This window comes from Saccharomyces kudriavzevii, assembly GCF_947243775.1.
Source record: "Saccharomyces kudriavzevii IFO 1802 strain IFO1802 genome assembly, chromosome: 11".
Taxonomy (NCBI): Eukaryota; Fungi; Ascomycota; class Saccharomycetes; order Saccharomycetales; family Saccharomycetaceae; genus Saccharomyces; species Saccharomyces kudriavzevii.
In genome coordinates this window covers 455,019-473,700 of record NC_079282.1, presented here as the reverse complement: position 1 = coordinate 473,700, position 18,682 = coordinate 455,019, and the positions used below count along the sequence as shown (strand labels likewise).

The 18,682-nt window shown below is 39.8% G+C and overlaps 9 protein-coding genes across 9 annotated transcripts; 5 read left to right on the top strand and 4 right to left on the bottom strand.

Moving 5' to 3' along the window:
- Positions 1-35: 35 nt before the first annotated feature.
- On the bottom strand, positions 36-2,774 carry ALY1 (Aly1p; the record flags this gene model as incomplete). The annotated part of the gene is made up of 1 exon (XM_056229464.1): positions 36-2,774. One exon carries the CDS (start codon positions 2,772-2,774, stop codon positions 36-38), a length of 2,739 nt encoding a protein of 912 aa, XP_056083480.1.
- Positions 2,775-3,174: 400 nt separating this feature from the next.
- Positions 3,175-3,669, bottom strand: VPS51 (Vps51p; the record flags this gene model as incomplete). The annotated part of the gene is made up of 1 exon (XM_056229463.1): positions 3,175-3,669. The coding sequence occupies one exon, from the start codon at positions 3,667-3,669 to the stop codon at positions 3,175-3,177; it is 495 nt and encodes a 164-aa protein (XP_056083479.1).
- A 279-nt stretch (positions 3,670-3,948) lies between these two features.
- On the top strand, positions 3,949-5,787 carry IRS4 (Irs4p; the record flags this gene model as incomplete). The annotated part of the gene is made up of 1 exon (XM_056229462.1): positions 3,949-5,787. The coding sequence occupies one exon, from the start codon at positions 3,949-3,951 to the stop codon at positions 5,785-5,787; it is 1,839 nt and encodes a 612-aa protein (XP_056083478.1).
- A 334-nt stretch (positions 5,788-6,121) lies between these two features.
- Positions 6,122-8,299, top strand: SKDI11G2290 (uncharacterized protein; the record flags this gene model as incomplete). The annotated part of the gene is made up of 1 exon (XM_056229461.1): positions 6,122-8,299. One exon carries the CDS (start codon positions 6,122-6,124, stop codon positions 8,297-8,299), a length of 2,178 nt encoding a protein of 725 aa, XP_056083477.1.
- Positions 8,300-8,679: 380 nt separating this feature from the next.
- HEL1 (E3 ubiquitin-protein ligase HEL1) lies at positions 8,680-10,335 on the top strand (the record flags this gene model as incomplete). Its single annotated transcript, XM_056229460.1, has 1 exon — positions 8,680-10,335. The coding sequence occupies one exon, from the start codon at positions 8,680-8,682 to the stop codon at positions 10,333-10,335; it is 1,656 nt and encodes a 551-aa protein (XP_056083476.1).
- A 310-nt stretch (positions 10,336-10,645) lies between these two features.
- MIC60 (Mic60p) lies at positions 10,646-12,262 on the bottom strand (the record flags this gene model as incomplete). The annotated part of the gene is made up of 1 exon (XM_056229458.1): positions 10,646-12,262. One exon carries the CDS (start codon positions 12,260-12,262, stop codon positions 10,646-10,648), a length of 1,617 nt encoding a protein of 538 aa, XP_056083475.1.
- A 776-nt stretch (positions 12,263-13,038) lies between these two features.
- SKDI11G2260 (uncharacterized protein) lies at positions 13,039-14,733 on the top strand (the record flags this gene model as incomplete). Its single annotated transcript, XM_056229457.1, has 1 exon — positions 13,039-14,733. The coding sequence occupies one exon, from the start codon at positions 13,039-13,041 to the stop codon at positions 14,731-14,733; it is 1,695 nt and encodes a 564-aa protein (XP_056083474.1).
- An 894-nt stretch (positions 14,734-15,627) lies between these two features.
- Positions 15,628-16,332, top strand: YPT52 (Rab family GTPase YPT52; the record flags this gene model as incomplete). Its single annotated transcript, XM_056229456.1, has 1 exon — positions 15,628-16,332. One exon carries the CDS (start codon positions 15,628-15,630, stop codon positions 16,330-16,332), a length of 705 nt encoding a protein of 234 aa, XP_056083473.1.
- A 409-nt stretch (positions 16,333-16,741) lies between these two features.
- On the bottom strand, positions 16,742-17,734 carry PRY2 (sterol-binding protein; the record flags this gene model as incomplete). Its single annotated transcript, XM_056229455.1, has 1 exon — positions 16,742-17,734. The coding sequence occupies one exon, from the start codon at positions 17,732-17,734 to the stop codon at positions 16,742-16,744; it is 993 nt and encodes a 330-aa protein (XP_056083472.1).
- Between the last annotated feature and the right edge of the window lie 948 nt (positions 17,735-18,682).

Sequence of the window (18,682 nt, the reverse complement as noted above, 5' to 3'; positions counted from 1 at the left end):
TAGTAGCAATTCCATTGAAGAAAATAACACTAAATTCACTTTCTCTTTTCGCGAAATGCTTTCTTAAAGTCGTCCATTACACGATTGTCACTGGCAACATTTACAGAATAACCTGTTGGATCTATACGATTCTTGGCTACTTCCCAATCAAATTTGGAATCCGATGACATTCTTGGATCATAGAATGCTGTGATATCTACTGAAGAATCCCTTCCGTCTCCGAGATCATCAAATCTACTATCACTCTTTGGCCGTATGATATTATCATTGATTTTAAGTATTGGCAGTTTTTTATTGGGGGTCAATGATTGTCCTTTCGAAGTATCACCATCGTCACTGCCTAGCATTTGGCTTATATCATTAAAATGTTGATTACTCTGTCTTACTGTACTAGGTAATACTGGCGCCGCATGTAGACTGGCGCGATTTTTCTTTCTTCCATCGAGGCTCATGTTTAAAGACTGTAAAATAGGAGTGTGCGAATTAATATTTTCACTGGAAGCGCTGTTTGATAGTCTGAAGTTAAAACCGGATGCTATATCGCCATCATTATCATCTTCATCGGATAAATCATCGATCTGTGACCAACCGTTGAAGGAATCCTCCTCGATGCTAGCCAACGTTTCCCTAGACTTATTCAACTTAAGTTCTGGAATTTTAGATGAACCGGTATCATAACACGGTAAACCAATACCATCAGCCTGTAGAACATCGAGATAGCTTGGAGGATCGACAGGAATAGCGTTTTCATCGGACATGCCATGTTTGGCTATATCAAAATCAAAATCTGGAGGAGGTGAGTTTGATAACGGCTGATGGTACAGTATCGGTGAGGCGATGGGGGACAATGGTAATGCCTGAGGGGATGTTAATTCTCTTGGGATTTGGTTAGGTTTATAAATGTTTGCGACCAATTGTTTGGATGCGAAGACGTTACAGCTTTGGGTCTTTTTCTTGGAAACATCATCTGACTTATTGTCCTCCACACTTTCAGTTCTGTTACGGACGACCGGAAGATCAGACGGTATTTTGATGTTGGTTTTCTGCACATTTGGTGAGAGAACAGGTGATGATAGAACTTCCTTTGGAAAGAAAAAATTCGAGTCGTGATGAGTTGCGTAATTCGGTTGGTCTGCCGCTGGCGCAAGATTGCCATTTGTATCGCGGTATTGAAAATGGCTTTCATAACTTGGTAGTAAAGTGTTCGCATGGGAGCACAGTTGATTTAATATGTGGATCGGGGAATCAATAGTAATTTCAAAATGTTTTCTATTGTCTCCGAATTTTTTGGAAAGACGAAGGCAAATTTTTATCCAATGATGAGCCTTAATTTTATCATAGTTGGTATCGGGGTGTAATCGTATACTATTTGTGAACTTACTTGGTATAAATACCTCGAATTGGAAATCTTTGTTCACTAGATCGCCGGATTTTTCATCTAATAGGAGGTTTCCCCTGTTTTTGGCCTTCAACGGATTCGAACCAGCAGAAATGTGCGACAGTTTTGGACCATTGTGTTCAGCTAACAGAAATTTTTTGGTTGGCTCCAATCGACGAGCCTTTTCATGATTAGTGTTACTATTACAAATGTATTCCATGGACTCGGTTAGATATATTCTTATTCGATGTAAGGTAACTTTATCCAATGGAGCGAAATGGAAATCGATGGGTAAAAATGCATTCAAAACAATTTCCTTTGAAAAAATGACTACGTCATAATGTAGAAGATCCTTCCAATCCTTCGAGATTGCAATAGCTTCAGTTTCCTCCACCGAACCATCAGAGGGAAGCCGTACGACTTGAATGGGTAATTGAGCGTGTATGGCTGATTTGAATGCACCGAACCGTTCCATATCTAATGAGAGTCTATACTCCACGGAACCAAAATTGGCATTTATACTCTCAGGATAAGTCTGTGATATTGGTTGCTCAAAAGTGTAAATATAGTCACCTGGCCGAAAGGTAAAAACCTCTTTCGCGTCTTTGGACGGCGTGATATAATTATCTTCTTGATCTGGACTTTGAGTAGCACCATTATTACTGAATGTTCTTGTAAACAAATCTGATATGAAGGTGTGTGGTGACAACGTATTACCGTGAAAATTTGCGGGTACCGATCCTCTTCGACTATATGAGCCCTCTGGCGTTTTCTGAACAACCGGAGGTATACTACTATCGTTAGAAATTTCACTTGACACTGGCTTGTTACTTAGGTTATCTGACGAGAGTGAATTGCGTTCGTACGCATCCAGACTCAAATTGCTGTTATCTTTGACGGGTCTAGTGGCTGGTGGAATATATATTGAAGCACCACTTTTCTCGAGTATATAGTCTTCATCACTTACAGATGGGCGATTAGACGACTTATTTGAGCTGTGATCCTCCAAAGTGAATGAATTCATATGGTCATCTGCTTGATAAAATGGCCAAGTGTGATTAACAACAGTTTCAACGTCTGAAAACTCTTCTCTTTTTGGTGGTATGCCTTCTGGCCATTCTGTTCTAGAGATTCCTTTGAACGTTATCGATATACTTTTCAATTTCTTTGGTTTCAATACTCTGACGATAAGGGATCCTCTTAAGATACTGGGGGCTATTTCAGACAATCCGTTGGTTTCAAAGCCTTTCAAAAACACTGTCGGTTCAGCAAGCTTCACGAAAACTTGTAACGTTGTTGTCTGCACCAATGGAACGGCATCAGGTGCAGCGTTTATATCTTGCTCTATGGGGAACACTGGAGCTACAGTATCATTTTCTGTGTTAGATTGTAGCATGTAGTCATAGAGGATCAGGCGATATAGAGCGAGACGCTAATGTGAACGTCGGAGAGGGTTGAAGGCTTTGACGGCTTTGCTTTCTTGTTGCTTTGTTTCTTCTTGTTTAAGCGAGTTCTTCTCAATTTTGTCAGATAAGATCTGGATAGCGAAATAAGATAAAAGAGTCAGCAATTCGCCCAAAATGGTAAAAAGGCGGCGCTACTATATATCTGTATACATATATTACAAGTCAGTGAGGAAGCATTGGCCATGGTCCATAACAACAAGAGTGCGGCTGCTGATAACGCAGGATCGTTTGAAGCAGCTTGCCGACTTAGAGGAAAGAAGACTCGGTTCTAAGTAACCAAAGACACACACCCGAAAGAGTGCTTGAAGAAAACACCATTGTCGCTGGAGATCACAGTTCCTTGATCAAGGTTTCCACGGTTTGTTTCAATTTGCTCACTTGATCTTCGTTGGCATTTGTAATTTCTTTGAGAAGATTGTTGACTTTTATCAGGTCGTAATAATTTTCGTAAATTGTATTCTTTATGGAATTGTTGGTCTCTGTTTCCTTCCCCAGGAGTTTATTATGAATCTGGACCAGCTTCTTGAAAGGCAAATTTTGTATCTCTTCATCCGTATCTTCTGTCCCTTTCTTTTGGTTCTCTTCAGCTGCCCCAAGTGCATCTTTTTTCACCAGTTCACCAGTGCTTCCGTCAGTACTTGCACTAACATCTGGATTTTGTCCATCCTCGGTATAAGACTTACCAGCTGCTCCTTCTATGTGTGCGTCTTGTTCACCCTTGTTTGGGTCATTTTCCAAGTTGTAGAACTCTCTTAAGAGCAATCTTCTATCCTTGTTCAAGCTGCTGACCCTTAAGGACTTCTTGTGACTGATCTGTTCCGCCATCTGCACTCGATATACACTTCTAGGCCCATGCCAATACAAGCACGCCTCTTCTATGCAGAGCTATTCCTCATTTATACGCACATCTTACTGTCTCTTGTTTCCACGCAGCGAAAATTCGATGATTCGTCGTATAGAGCACCTCGAATCTGAATCATCACAAAAAGGTCTATCCTAAAGTGAACTCCAGTCACAACAACGCTCTCGTTGCACAAGTGGCACATACTTCTGCAGCTTGAGTAGAAGCAGCTTTTCCATATAGAAAAGCACTTGTGAGAGAGTATGAGACTCACGTTTGGTAAACAGCGTTATCACGGCGGTACAACAGTGGCTTTGACCGAACAAGGAGCATCCGATTCCTTGCATGCTGCGCAAGCTATCTTCCAGAATCATTCCAACGAGGGCATCAGGCCATGTCCTCCATCTACGGTGAACACAAATGCCCAAACAAGGTCGCCAGGGCCATCGCTACAAAGGCCAAGGCAGAGGCAAGAACAAAAGAAGGCACGCATACGGACGAAACAGGTTCCAAGAATCAAAACAACAGCTCCCGATGGTATTGAATTGTCAAGAACACACACTTCAAAAATCGCAGACAGAGACGATGTCGGTAATACTGCTCAAATGGCCGCGGCTCTAGCACATTCGCAATCTAAACTCAATACGGACAGCAATCACCCCCATTATTCGGCGTTGGATACGATAAAAGTATTGGAAACTTCAAAACTGAGCCGCTTGCTAGCCATTCATTCCCGCCCATCTTCAAGAAACGCCTCTAATGAATCGTTGGCGCTCCACACCGAAAATGGCTCTCAGGAAAATTTGTTTAGTCCACCTAGTTCCAGTAGAAGACTATCATCAACCTCTGCCGAGCCTGCCATTAATAAAGACGGCAGTAAACCTCTACTCAAATATAAGCCCTCTCCGCCCTCGCAATCATCATTTGTCGATAATAGGATACTGTACGAAAACGAAAATCAGTCATTGACTAGTATCGAATCTAGGCATAGCCTCAATATGGACACATCTGACGTCATTTCAAATAGGTCGCAGACAAGTCTGTCCCAAACAATTAATCAGCTTTCTCTATGTGAATCGGAGCCGTCCATTGCAAGCTCGAGCACCCCCACTACTGCAAATAACCAGGGAAACGGGTTGCCCAACTTGGTTCCCAATTATTCCTCTGACATGAGGAAAAAGAAGCTAGTTAATAAGTTCAAACGAAAGGTTTTTGGAGTTAAAACTAGAAACTCGTTCTCCCAATATGAAGTATACGTGAACAATGAAGATTTGGAACAACATGAACAACAGTCAGGTTTGAAATTCAAAACAACACTACGTAAAAATTCAGTAGGTACAGCCCCTGGAAACGATCATGCGAATTCACTGCAGGTGGGAGATGTGAGGTATAAATACAATCCTGCGAACGACACATATGATGTGTACGACAATACGGACTCAGACTCAGAATCAGATCCAGGTCAGGACACTTTAACCAAGCCTCGTAAAAGGGATAGAATTAAAAGGAAGATCAAGAAATCTGCCAATAAAACGACACATCACAGGCCCATTCATCGCACCGGGAATCGAAAGTTTAACGAGGATAAACCTTGGAAATCCCATACAGATATAACCTTTGTCACGGACAATGAAAGAAAGCGCTACGAAAGTATGTGGGTGAGCAATAGACACCGACATTTGAATTTGTTGAGCTGGTGGCCCTCCTTGACACACGATTCCACAGTAATTAACAATTTACCTGAGGACGGGTTGATCTTGAACGTTATTGTCCACGATATCTGGAAGCGATCCTACCTACCCAATAACTTATTGGCCGAAATCTATACAAAAGTTGACTCAAGAAAGGATGGTACATTGGACAGAAAATCTTTCATTGTCGGGATGTGGCTCGTAGATCAGTGCTTATATGGCAGGAAACTACCCAACATCGTCGAGCAATGCGTTTGGGATAGCGTGGATAGATATACGTCTACCACAGTGGTTCCAGTGAGTACTCTCAAGGCGATGGCCAAACAAAAGAAGAAACAAATGAAGGAAGAAATCAAGAATATCAAGAAGGAAAATAGAGTAGTTCTTATAGATCATAATAGCCCGTCATGACAATTGTAATTGCGCAATACTGCATAGATAGACATATAAAATATGTATTGTGTGTGGCCCACACTTATTTGCTGCAAATAAGCAACTGCAACTATTATCCCGACAATTTTCTTCGAGTGTCTCATCAAATCTGATATGCCACTCTTGTTATTGCCATTTCTGAGCTTTTGCTTCCCTTTCTTTTTTCAAGGAAAGGGGGCAAATCCTATCAATTAAAAAAAAAAAAAAAGAGGCATTGTTTATAGAAGTAGAGATCACTTGCATCGTTGCTTGAATGGTGCTATTGGAGCGGTCGATAAGTTAATAGTGGCTACTAGATTGCAAGATAACGAAAATGTTTAAAGTGTTTGGATTCGGTGCGAGGGAAGAGGTTCCTGAGCTTTCACAAGAAGAGAAAACGAAAGCCATCTTGAAACAAGCTCATGATTTCGAACAGGCATTGCGTGCGATGGATTACGTCCTGGACGATAACGCTGATGAGGGCTTGGCACTGCTAGATGAGAGTGATGCTAAGGAAGGATCAGATCAAACTATTAATGCCTTGGCTCGTGGTGTCATTGAATTTTTGGAGGCGACTTTAGGTTTTGAAGCTGAGGAGATGAAAAAGGCTTCTGCCACTTTGGCTAAGGCAGAAACTTTGTCATTGAAAAGCAGAGAGAAGGCCCAGAAGGTTGGTCTGAAAAGTAGTTCTATGTACCCACCCGGGACGGTTTATGCCGTGACTTATACTGAGTCCTGTCTTTTGCATGCCCTATTGATGATCTTCAGTGAAAGTATGATGGAGGCAGCCAAGGCGATTTTGAAGCTCAGAAAATCGTACTACATGTTGCAAGAAATTTTGGAAACTATTAAAGCTGCAAATAAGGCCAAGAAAATGGAACTATCGTCTGGTGGTGAAGATAAAGAATGCACGCCAGCAACCTTTATAACTGGTGGCGATGCGTTTAATTCCGTTGATATTCCTTATGAACTAAGCCCAGAGGAACAAAAGGACAAAGATCTTCTTCAGTTTGCCGAGCAAATCCATAGCATGAGGGTTGAAAGATTGTCCGGCGCCCATATTGGTAACTCTCCTGCAATTAATAGACTGAGAGGTCAATTGGGTTTACAAGCAATGGAAGATTTGCCAGAGAGGGAAATTACCGACCATCAAGTTCTTTCAGATGACATAGATTTAAGTCAAGCTACGATCGATGAATTCGTCCATTCCGGTGTCAATCTATGTTTTGGTATCTTAAAAGTAGTCATATCGCTTTTGCCGCCTGCTATTGGTGCAGTTCTTTCTGTAGTTGGTTTTAGAGGTTCCAGGGAAGAGGGTCTAAGGCTTGTTTGGAAAGCGACAAAGCAAAGAAATGTTCATGGTTGTATTGGTTTGTTGGCTTTAATGTTCTACTACGATGGACCCTTCCAATTTACTGACGATGACTTCGACATACCTGCAGCAATCAAGGATTCTAATGGCAGTGAGGATTCAGACGATGAAGATATGGACGGGCCTACATTGCTGCATCCTGGGAAGATTCTGGAGGACGCATTGTTGCAATCAAGAGCACTATTTCCCAACAGCGCATTATGGCTGTTGAATGAGGCAAGGATGCTGTCTGGTAAGGGGCGTTTAGAGGAGGCGGTCGCGCTGATGGATTCAATTGACGTTACCAAAATTCGCATGAGACAGGTTAAGTCTTTGATGATTTTTGATCGCGCTATCACGTTAATTCATTTGCATCAATATGATAGAGCCGCAGAAGATATTCTATCGCTGTTGGACATTAGCGATTGGTCACATGCCTTTTACACATATTTTGCTGGTTGCTGCTATTTAGAAAACTGGCGAATGTGTGAAATGGGAATAATGAAGTCTGACCAAAAGGATGAGTATCAAGAGAAGGCTAAAGAACTCATTTTCAGTTCGGTGGATTTGCTAGGTAAGAAGACTTTCAAATCAAAAAATCTTCCATTGGATAGGTTTATACTGAGAAAAGTTGAGCAGTTCAAGGAAAACGAAGAGGAACTTGGAGTGGAAAATCCACTGGATGCCATCGCTACTTCACCAGTGCACGAAATTGCATACTTCTATAATGGTTATAATAGAATGTCCGAAGAACATTTAAAATTAGCCAAGAAAATGCTAACAGAGTATAGAAACCCTGCCATTGAAGCCTTAGACCCAGATCAAGAGTTAGTCAAGGATCTTTTGGTTTCTTTGACATTAAGGAGACTGGGCAATATTGAAGAAGGTTGTGATATATTGGATGAAAAGGTTTTACCTAAATTCTTTTCCGTCCAAAATGGTAAGGTGAAGTATATCAAGAAGGCTGAAGATCCATGGGCTTATCCGACCGCCCTTTATGAACGCGCTCTATTCACGTGGAAACTAAAGGGTATGGAAGGCCTCTCAGAAAGCAAAGAATGGTTGTTGAGAGCTCAAGGCTATGCAGATGACTATGAGTTGAGTACGCGTGTAGGTATGAAGATTAAAGCTGCCATTGACCGGGTTGACCACTCGCTGTAATGAGGTAATTCAGCTTCCCTCCTTTTGCTTTTATCTTATCATGTTTCTCTCTGTCTATTATTTTCTCTGATATCCCTTTAGTTTTTAATGCCCGATTATATATATTTAGCTGTGCATACCGGTGTTATTTAATTATATACGATTTAATGCTTTCTTAGTTCTACCTCCATCTTTTTCCCTCACGAATATAGTAGGAGCCCGTTTCAAAAAGAACATAAGGAACATGACGCTTTGACTACTGTGTAACTCTGAAGAAGTGATGCAGTATTTGTTGGAAAGTATCTTGGCTACGCTTTAAAGTAAGGTATTATAGTCAATTTTTAGCTGTATTTAATTTGCTTCTAGCTCTAATATAGCACATTTGTCCAAGGACTTTGACGATGAGTAGTGGTGGCGAAGAAGATCATTTTAATAGTTTTGATAAAAGTGATTCTAACTCTATTGAGCTCTATGAATCTCAAAACACATCTGAGTTTACCATACATGATTTACTCTTTCCAAAGTTAACTAGTGTAACAAGCCAAGAGTCTGAGTTCGACATTAACGAGGATGAAGATGGAGTCGATATAATGTGCGATGGGATGCTAGACGCCCCTATTACGAAAAGCAGTAAAAGGATACTATGTGAAGGAAGCGTACCGAATCTTAATTATGAATGCTTAACCACCAAAGGGATTTTTGAAAGTATGCTCCAAAGAGTTGACCATTTACAACCTATTTTTGCGATTCCATCTGCAGATATCTTGATACTATTACAACATTACGATTGGAATGAGGAACGTTTATTGGAGGTTTGGACAGAAAAAATGGACAATTTACTTATAGATCTTGGTTTAAGCACAGTGGCAAATATCAAGAAGGACAGTGATCACACTTCGCATTCCAGGGAAGTTGAATTCAAGAATGATTTTACATGTATTATTTGTTGTGATAACAAAAATACTGAAACGTTTGCGTTAGAATGCGGTCATGAGTATTGTATTGGTTGTTACCGTCACTATATTAAAGATAGGTTACACGAGGGAAATATAATTACATGTATGGACTGTTCCTTGGCATTGAAAAATGAAGATATAGACAAAGTGATGGGACACCCCTCAAGTAGTAAATTGATGGATTCTTCAATCAAAAGTTTTGTTCAGAAACATAACCGTAATTATAAATGGTGCCCATTTGCCGACTGCAAGTCTATCATACACTTACGAGATACATCTTCCTTACCGGAATATACCCGTTTGCATTATTCGCCCTTTGTTAAATGCAATTCATTTCATAGATTTTGTTTCAACTGCGGGTTTGAAGTGCATGCCCCAGCAGATTGCAAAATCACCAGTGCCTGGATTAAAAAGGCCAGAAAAGAATCCGAAAATTTGAATTGGGTTCTGTCTCATACTAAAGAATGTCCTAAGTGTTCTGTCAACATTGAAAAAAACGGTGGCTGTAATCACATGGCCTGCTCAAGTTGTAAGTACGAATTTTGTTGGATATGTGAGGGCCCCTGGGCACCTCATGGTAAAAATTTCTTCCAATGTACAATGTACAAGAATACTGAGGATAGTATAAGTAAGAACGCCGAAGACGTTAATAAGACACTGAAGAAATATACGTTTTATTATAGATTATTTAATGAGCATGAGGTCTCAGCCAAGTTAGACTGGAATTTGGGGCAAACGGTAGGTACAAAAGTTCATGCATTACAAGAAAGAATGGGCATTTCATGGATTGACGGACAGTTTTTATCGGAAAGCCTTAAAGTGCTGAATGAGGGACGGACCGTGTTGAAATGGTCATTTGCCGTGGCATTTTATTCGGATGCGTCTCATAATTTAACTAAGATTTTTATCGATAACCAAATGCTTTTGGCTAATGCTGTGGAGTTTCTGTCAGAGTTATTACAAATAAAAAATCCTGAAGTCATCATGAAGCGAAGACCCGAATTTTATAATAAGGCCGGCTACGTGGAAAATAGAACCACTGCTTTAATGGAATGTGGTAGAGAACTATTATGCAAGGGAATTTGCAAAGTTGTAGAATGAAATTTGTGTTGTGGTGTTATTTATTTGTTTTTTGTTTTGAGGGATGTTTTATCATTGGAGTTTAAACATTGCATTTTTGTATTTTTTATATTTGAAACTGTATTTGAGGTTGATACTACTTATATACACGTTATCGTTTCTGCTTTCCACCAAATCACTGTCTCCAAAAAAATCGAACTTTTTGATATTGGAAGGTAACTATTGGCAGCTGACTTATATTCAAATATGGTTATTTTTATACAGAGTTTCATAAAAAAGATAAGATATTACGTGTTGATAGAGTCCCACTCATTCCTTCTGCTTGCTTTTCTCATAATGTCCTTATTTCACAGTCGAGAATTTCTACCAAACGCTGAACTTCCAGTTTTCTTCTAGCATCTTCGATCCAACCTTCACAGACTCTATGAGACCAGCCCTTTAGGGAGACAACTTCCTCAACAGCCTCGTTTAAGTTGGATATTCTCAAGTTATCACCAACTCTTGCATAAACAGAATCGAAATCTGTGGTATCCGATGGATTACCTGTCTTAGTAAACAAGAAAAGAGAAAATATCTTTGCACCTAATTGCCCTAGAATGCCTGAATTTGGTGGCAATAGAGAGGCTGTTTTGAAGTCATCAGCTAGCAAGTTCCATCTGTTATAGATTTGCTCATTAGATAAAATGGTCTTACCGCTGCAAGTTGTTTCTAATTCACTTAAAGCTACGCTTAGTAGTGATGGAGGATTTGTCTTTGGTTGACACTTGCATGACACTATCTTCGCTTTGTTTTCGTTCTTGGTATCTCTTTTGCTGGAACAACACTTGCCGTCATCACAACAAGATTTTTTGTTGAAAGTGCAGAGAAGATCGGAAAGAACCTTTAACTTGGATAATTCCTCGTCGATTCTTACATTAGGCAAGTTATTGTTATAAATTCTGGACTTGATCTCATCTATTTGAAAAGTTAATTGTACGAGGGCCTCGTTTTTACTCAAAATTTTACTCGATTTGTCGATGGACTTGCTCAAATCAGCAACTTCAGAGTTTATTTCCTCCAAATGGGCCAATCTGCCATTTCTTTCCTTTTCAATTTTATCCTTGATTATTTTATTAAACTCTTTAACTTGAGTGATTGACAGTAAACCTACTTCGTTTGCATGTTTGGTTTGTAGTAATTCTTCATTAGCCTTTAATTTTTCTTCCAGTTCTTTGTCTTTTTGTCTGGTCAAGTTTTCCTTGAATTCGTCTACCTCTTGTAGCAGATTTTTTTGAAGGTTTTCTTCAAATTCCCTTTTTGAGCTTTCATACTGTGTATTTAGTTCTGTAATTACTTCTGATGTTCTTTGTATCATGTACTTCGATAGATCCTCTTTCAGCGTTTCATTTAACTGAGAAAGGTTTGTAAGCATGCTTTCGTTAGACTGCTTCACGGATATGTATTTTGTTTCCGGGATAGAGATGTTTGAATCATTTAAATTGTTAATGAGCTTATTTAAAGAGTCTATGATTTCTTTCAATTGTGGGTCAGAATTTTCCGTTTTAATATCAAGTGGTTCTAGTGATAAAATTTTCTTCACTTCAGCGTTCTTGTTCTTAGAATTGCGACCTGACGAGCCGGTTGCTAATCCTGGAACTAACTCGCTGGTCCTTGACTTCAAATTATCCCAGGAATCTTCCAGAAATAGAGTTGGCCTATCATGATAATGCTCATATGTTTCCAACAGACCTTCAGCAAAAGGAATATTATTAGAGAAAAAGTCTCCGAATTTGTCGTTTTTTTGGGAATATATGATACCTCCAGTATAGAAGGTTGCAGCCGATAAGGCAATAGCCCAGAAGGCATTGCGAATTTTGTGTGGAGCTTTGTTGGATGTAACAGTTCCTGTATTTATGCTAGCTAGACCCCTCCTTAGCGCAATTTGTCGGGAGGCAGTAGTTCTTAGCATGATAGGAATATTAGTCTTTTTGAGAGATCCGGCACTTTCTTATCCTCTTTGCTTTGTCTTGCAAATGAGAAGTTCTTCGAGGACAGTTAAATTTCAAGAGCTTATTTTTCACTTTCCTGACAACCCTTAATTCCGATTCGCCTAGAGAATCGTTTTTGGATTTTATTGGTTCAAAAAGACAACTGCACGTGAAAAGTGATGCGATATTAATTGTCCACAATTAATGTCACAGCGCAAATTTGTTTGTGAAGTATAGGGCCAAAGAGGCCATTTTGATGTTCAAACTTCTTTCAAATAGTTCCTTTGATGATGCTTAGTTTTAGTATCTTCTTTCTTTGTTTGGAGTAGAAAAAATCTTGAAAAGTGTTTCGAAATTTGAATGCATGTAATACCCAAAAGTGGTCGTAGAACGTGCATTAAATTGACCCGTTTTGTCCTAACACATGTCCCGGGAATTTACTGCCGGAAGGTAAATATAAATCCTGCGGTAAAACTGCTTTCCAGTCATCCATACTAGCAATGAATTTTATAAATGAAATAAATGCATGTTACCCGTCTGGATATGTTATCTTGTTGTGTCAGTAATGTGTATCATTATTGTCACCACAGAAATAATGACAAAATTTGAAGCAGCGTAACGAGCAAGATTGTTGTTTAAATGTCTTTAAACTTTTTATTTCTTGATTTCTCATTCTTGTTACCAATTTATAATACCTGTCACAATCTTGAATAACATAATTATTGCATCAGAGGGTTTTCAAGTTTTTTTCCTAGCTATGTTTCTGGACTATTCTGGATATGAAGCCCTTACTGAAATTAATTCTTCCTTTGGGAAATATATTTTGCTTTTACAGCAATTTGAAGGTTGTTGGGCGTTGAAAGGCCGGCTCCAAATGCTCAAGGATCTCGGAAAAGAATTCAAAGTATTCGAGAAGTTAAATGTGGAGCATTTCAAGAAATCTAACGACATGGTTCATAGATTCTACACTATGGTAATCTCTCTGAAACAAATTATGGAGATCGGGCCATTAATCAGGCGTAGCCCTGCTGTATTAATTGTGGAATTTGAATGTCCAGTAGAAGACTGCCTGGATGAGTTGGACCCGCTGCATCCGCTCAATAAGGCCTACATATTCATTTATAAGCAATGGACCTATTACCATCAATACTACATAGTTGAGAAAATAAAGAAATTGATTCTAAAAATGGCTCCGGTAAGGGAAGATGATTGGAGTGTCCTCCATAAGGTTGTTTATTGTGATGGATTCGCAGAAAGACGATATAAAAAGAAGAAATACGTGGGTGATGTTTATATTCCGCAACCGCTACTAAAAAGCAGTAGAATCACCACTATTTCCAGATTTTCTCAACTTACTAAAATTGTCAAAGTCAGGGTCTACAGATTCAACACTACAGCACTCTGTGATCCAGGAAATTTGAGCAAAAATAATCTTCAAGTTCAAGAACTTAAAGATAAAGACCTCCCAAATCTTATCTGGACTCTGGAACCTGAAAAATTCTATGTTGATATGAAACCCTACAGGAAATACCTGGAAGGAAAGAAAGAAAGAGAAGAAACAGAGCTCAGGTTACAAGCTGAAATACAGAAGAGAAAAATTCAGGAGGAAAGCAATGAGAGAGACAGTAATGAGGTCAATGTACCTCCAGGATTGAAAAACATCATGAAAACCCCTCTTGCCAATAGCGTTGTTAATATTTTTAATAATTACACCGCTGTCGTAACAGGTATTGCAACAGTAGTAAGTGGAAAAAATGAAGGCATTTTACAAAAAGATGGTGATATATCAGAAACTACAAACAGTGAGTTGGTCCAACAGTCTAGAAGCCAAACTCAAATTGATTCAGATACACCAATAAACAGTGCATATTTTCGGCCAGGATTCCAGGATAACCATGAACATAACACTTCATGGAATACAACCATGCGAGATATAGATCCAGTCAATATGAATGAACAATGTGCCAGAGTTTGGAGAAAAGAGCAGCAAATGCTGGGATTGGAAAAGTCTAGATTCTTTCGAAGAAAACTCCAAGAAGATGGGACGGTAGTGAGAAAGAAACAGTCCAAGAAACAAGGAAATAGTTCCGAAGGACGCATAGAACTCCAGAACGTCATTGTTGGAACGAAAATAGCATCTACTGCCGGTAACAATAACAACTTGGGCAAAAAATGCAATAAAAAAGAAACTCATGGCCTGGTCAGACAATACCTTAAGGTTAAACTCAACATTTTATCTCCTGAAAACAGCATTCAACAAGAAAAGGACAATAAAAAATACGTTGACGTAATAAAATATAATATGAGCAATATTAGGAAGATCAATAACATGTCCAAAAGGAATGGAGAAACTGCACCCACCAACTTGACAGATATCCGCTTCAAAGATGTTATGACTGTAAAGTTTAGGGGGTTGAAGGCCAAATTTAGAAGGTTCAAAATAAATACTTGAGAAGGACTTTGCCTAAAAAAATGCGATTATCACAATCAAGAAGGACTACCAAAATTTGACAATTAACGCTAGACAATGCAAAGATGGACACGATGCACCGCATTATAATCTTCTGTAATTAAAAGCGGGAATTACATTGCAATGAATAAATAATAATTGAACCCTACGTCATATATACTCTATGTATTCCAAGCAACTGAACATTATGTTTTCTGTAAGGACGCTGATTTTTACTCAGAAAATGACGGCATAACCGGTTCTCTTTTCAGAAAGTAATATATGGCAATTGATGTCATCGTTCGTCCATTTACATTTAATATTTTTTTTATGATAGTTACTACAGAATTTTTTGATTCTCATATTCAAAATGGGACGTGGTGCTTATCTCAACACATTATTTCCTGCCAACTGCAGCGAGTTGTGACTATGGCTATACAGGCACCTTCTGGTTAGAATAAATAAAAAGATAGTCAACTCCTTAAATCTAAGAGATTGCAAAAAGTTCTACTTCGTTAGCCAGATTGTAGTGTTGCAAACTTATTTGATTACTTTTGGCGCTATGTTATCTAATTTTCTACACCCCTTCTTTATTCAAGTTACTGGAGGCGGTAGTTAGCCTTCATCTAATTTCATCAGTTTCGTGGACAGCGACTATTATTTTGGTCGGACAATTCAGGTTAGAAAGCTCTGCCCCTGCGATATGAACCCACAGCAGACAACGTAAGCCTCCTGTGTGTGAGTAAGAGTGAATATATTCGCGTAGCAACTATTGACCCTGATTTTTTGTTGAATAGCTTCAATATCAGGTTTTGAGCTTAACTGAAATTTATCAAAGTGCCACGAAAGGAAGATAAGAAAAGTTTGCCCCTCTGGAATAGACATATATAGTTATAAATGTTGCAATTTAAATTAGTTTTATTAGGTGACTCATCTGTAGGCAAATCTTCCATTGTCCACCGTTTTGTTAAGGATACATTCGATGAACTACGCGAAAGTACAATTGGTGCTGCCTTTTTATCCCAGTCAATCACGATTCATCCAAATGATGGTAATGGAGCAAAGGATGTCGTTATAAAATTTGAAATTTGGGATACCGCTGGTCAAGAAAGATACAAGTCATTAGCACCAATGTATTATAGAAATGCTAATGCAGCTCTGGTGGTTTATGACATTACTCAAGAAGACTCATTACAAAAGGCAAGGAATTGGGTTGATGAATTGAAAAATAAAGTCGGCGACGATGACTTGGTTATTTATTTATTAGGGAACAAAGTGGATTTATGTCAAGATATGCCTGGTTCAGAAACGATTCCAGAATTAAACGAGGGTGAAGATGATGAACAAAAGGTAAGAGCGATCAGCACAGAAGAGGCGAAACAATATGCACAAGAACAAGGGCTACTGTTCCGAGAAGTGAGTGCCAAAACAGGTGATGGTATTAAAGAGATTTTTCAGGAGATTGGTGAGAAATTATATGACTCAAAGAAGGACGAAATCCTGTCTAAGCAAAATAGACAGATCAACGGGGGCAATAACGGTCAAGTAGATATTCATTTGCAAAGACCCTCCACTAATGACCCAACCTCCTGTTGCAGTTGAACAAGCTATTTATTGCGTTTATGCCGAATTTAGAGAGTTTGAGAGGTGGATTCAATAATACGGGCGCTCTCCGATAATACAGCACTGCATGCCTAATAAATAAGTAAAAAGGGAAGCGTACACGTGTATATGATTGTGTATATACAGTATATACATTTGTTTATATATATGGCCGTCGGCAGAATCTCCTAATTTTTTGACGCATTTTATCTACGATGCAAATTTGAGAATTTAATGATAATCATAATATATTGTTTTGGTTGCATCCAATTTACATAACTTGAAAAAAAAGAACCCTTGATGTATGTCTATGAAAGTTGAAATAATAAAAGAAAAGGAAAGTAACATAAAGAAATGCTTTCGTTATTGTTGTCCATGCGTACGCCCGTGTGGGCGTTAAATTTAAGAATTAAGCCAATGGCATAACATTTTCAGCAAATTCACCAATATAATTACCTGCATCTTTGTAAGAACAAATGATGTAATCACCCCATGCGCCACCGCAAGATTTCAAACCGCAGCCGACTTCGGAAGTTCCCTTCCAGACGACTTGGGTGAAGTGACCTGCGCTTTCACTGAAACCTGGGTTGGAATAATCGTAGCTGGAAATTTCATTATACCAAGCATCGACAGAGCCAGTTGTACCATAACCCAAAGCCAAATTTTCACCGTATGGACCACCGGAATGCACCAAGTTCCCCGAGCAATCATAGGAGTCAGCATAGTTTTGCGCATATGTGGCTAGAGTGTCGGACCATGTCAAGGAACCGGTGTCCTTGTGTAGCGCCCTTTTGGTGTTATGTTCGTTCACCATCGAAGTTGAGAAATCAGAGTCCGAAGAATGGGTAGCTGAGGCGGTAGTTGGGCTGGCAGTGGTGGTAGTTGGAGTGGCAGTAGTGGTAGTTGGAGTGGCAGTGGTGGTTGGTTGTGCTGATGATGTTGAAGATGTAGTCACATCTTCCTGAGCAGCAAGTGTGGATACCTGTTCTGATTGTACGATCGTAGTGGCGGTAGAGAAGCCTTCAGAAGTTGCAGTTGAAAATGCCTCAGAAAATGCGGTAGAGAATTCTTCAGAAGTTGTAGGTTCTGCTACAGCGCTTTCTTGGATGACGGAAGAAGCTACACTGTCCACTTGGGCATTTGCGACCACTATAGGAGCGGATGCCGTTGCAGTAGTTATAGCTGCGACAGTGGCTGTGGCAGTGGCTGTATCGGCAGCTGCAGGAGTTGGAGGGTTTTTGGTAACGAATGTTGTCAAAGTCTGGCCGTTATCCACATAAACTATGCCCTGCACCACTACAGTGGCAGCTTGATGGACATGTTGTGTGACAGTGACGGCGACTGGAGCAGATAAAGCGACGGATGCAGATGCAACCAGTAGGGAGACTTTGGAGAATTTCATTTTGAGAGTTTTGGTATTAAAGGAGCGGTATTGTTTTTTACTGAGATCTTTCGAGGAAGGAAGAGCATGAGAGACAACAACATAGAATATTCTGCGACAAGCTTATATATGTAAGATCAAGAGTATTATTGCCTTTGGACGACTTTCATGTTTCAAAAGCACCACGCATACTGAAATGCGAGATATACACGAAATGTACAGTAAATGGTGCGCATATGCCATTTCCGCTACGGGAAAGATGATGTGTTGTGAGTAGATCTCTCATTCGTTTCACAACGGGGTCCATTTCAACGATGTGTTTTTCTTTTTCCGTACTTTTTCGCGAGGCCAGCTAGATCAGATCCTCTTTTGGCATTTCGCGAATTTCGTGAAAGTCTCGCGATCGATCGAGGCGTTGGCGCAGTCTTGGTAATGAATGAAGTAAACGTTTTCGAACTACATTGCCAAAGTGGGGAAAGCCGCCGAGGGCCCAGAGGGCGGATCTCTGCATGATCACAAGAATGCGCATGGACGTGAGTACATAGTGGCGACGAATGAGGCTGGCTTACTGCATCTTCTCAAGGCTAGAAGGATCGAAAGCCGTTATCTGATGATATACGTCCTTTCACGCAATGCAGGAAATGGAATGAAGGCGGTTAGGAAACGCGCACGGTCGCCCAGAAAAACCCATCAAAATGTGTTGTTCTAGGATACAGATCAGTAGTATGACGTTGGGCGGTCGAGCCGTTTGGCCAAGAATCACAGCTCGCCCCCGGGTGGCTTCGCTTAACATCAAGTGGCCCCTGTATATAGCATAGTATCTTCAGTTTTGGTTTTTTTTATTTCTTTTTCTATGGAGGACGGTCGGTTAGTGCACTCTAGCAAAAAAAACCGTTTGTCTTAGAGTATCACGCTCAGTTCACGTGGTGATGTGAGGTAAGACATCGTTTATGTCTCGGTAGTCCTTAC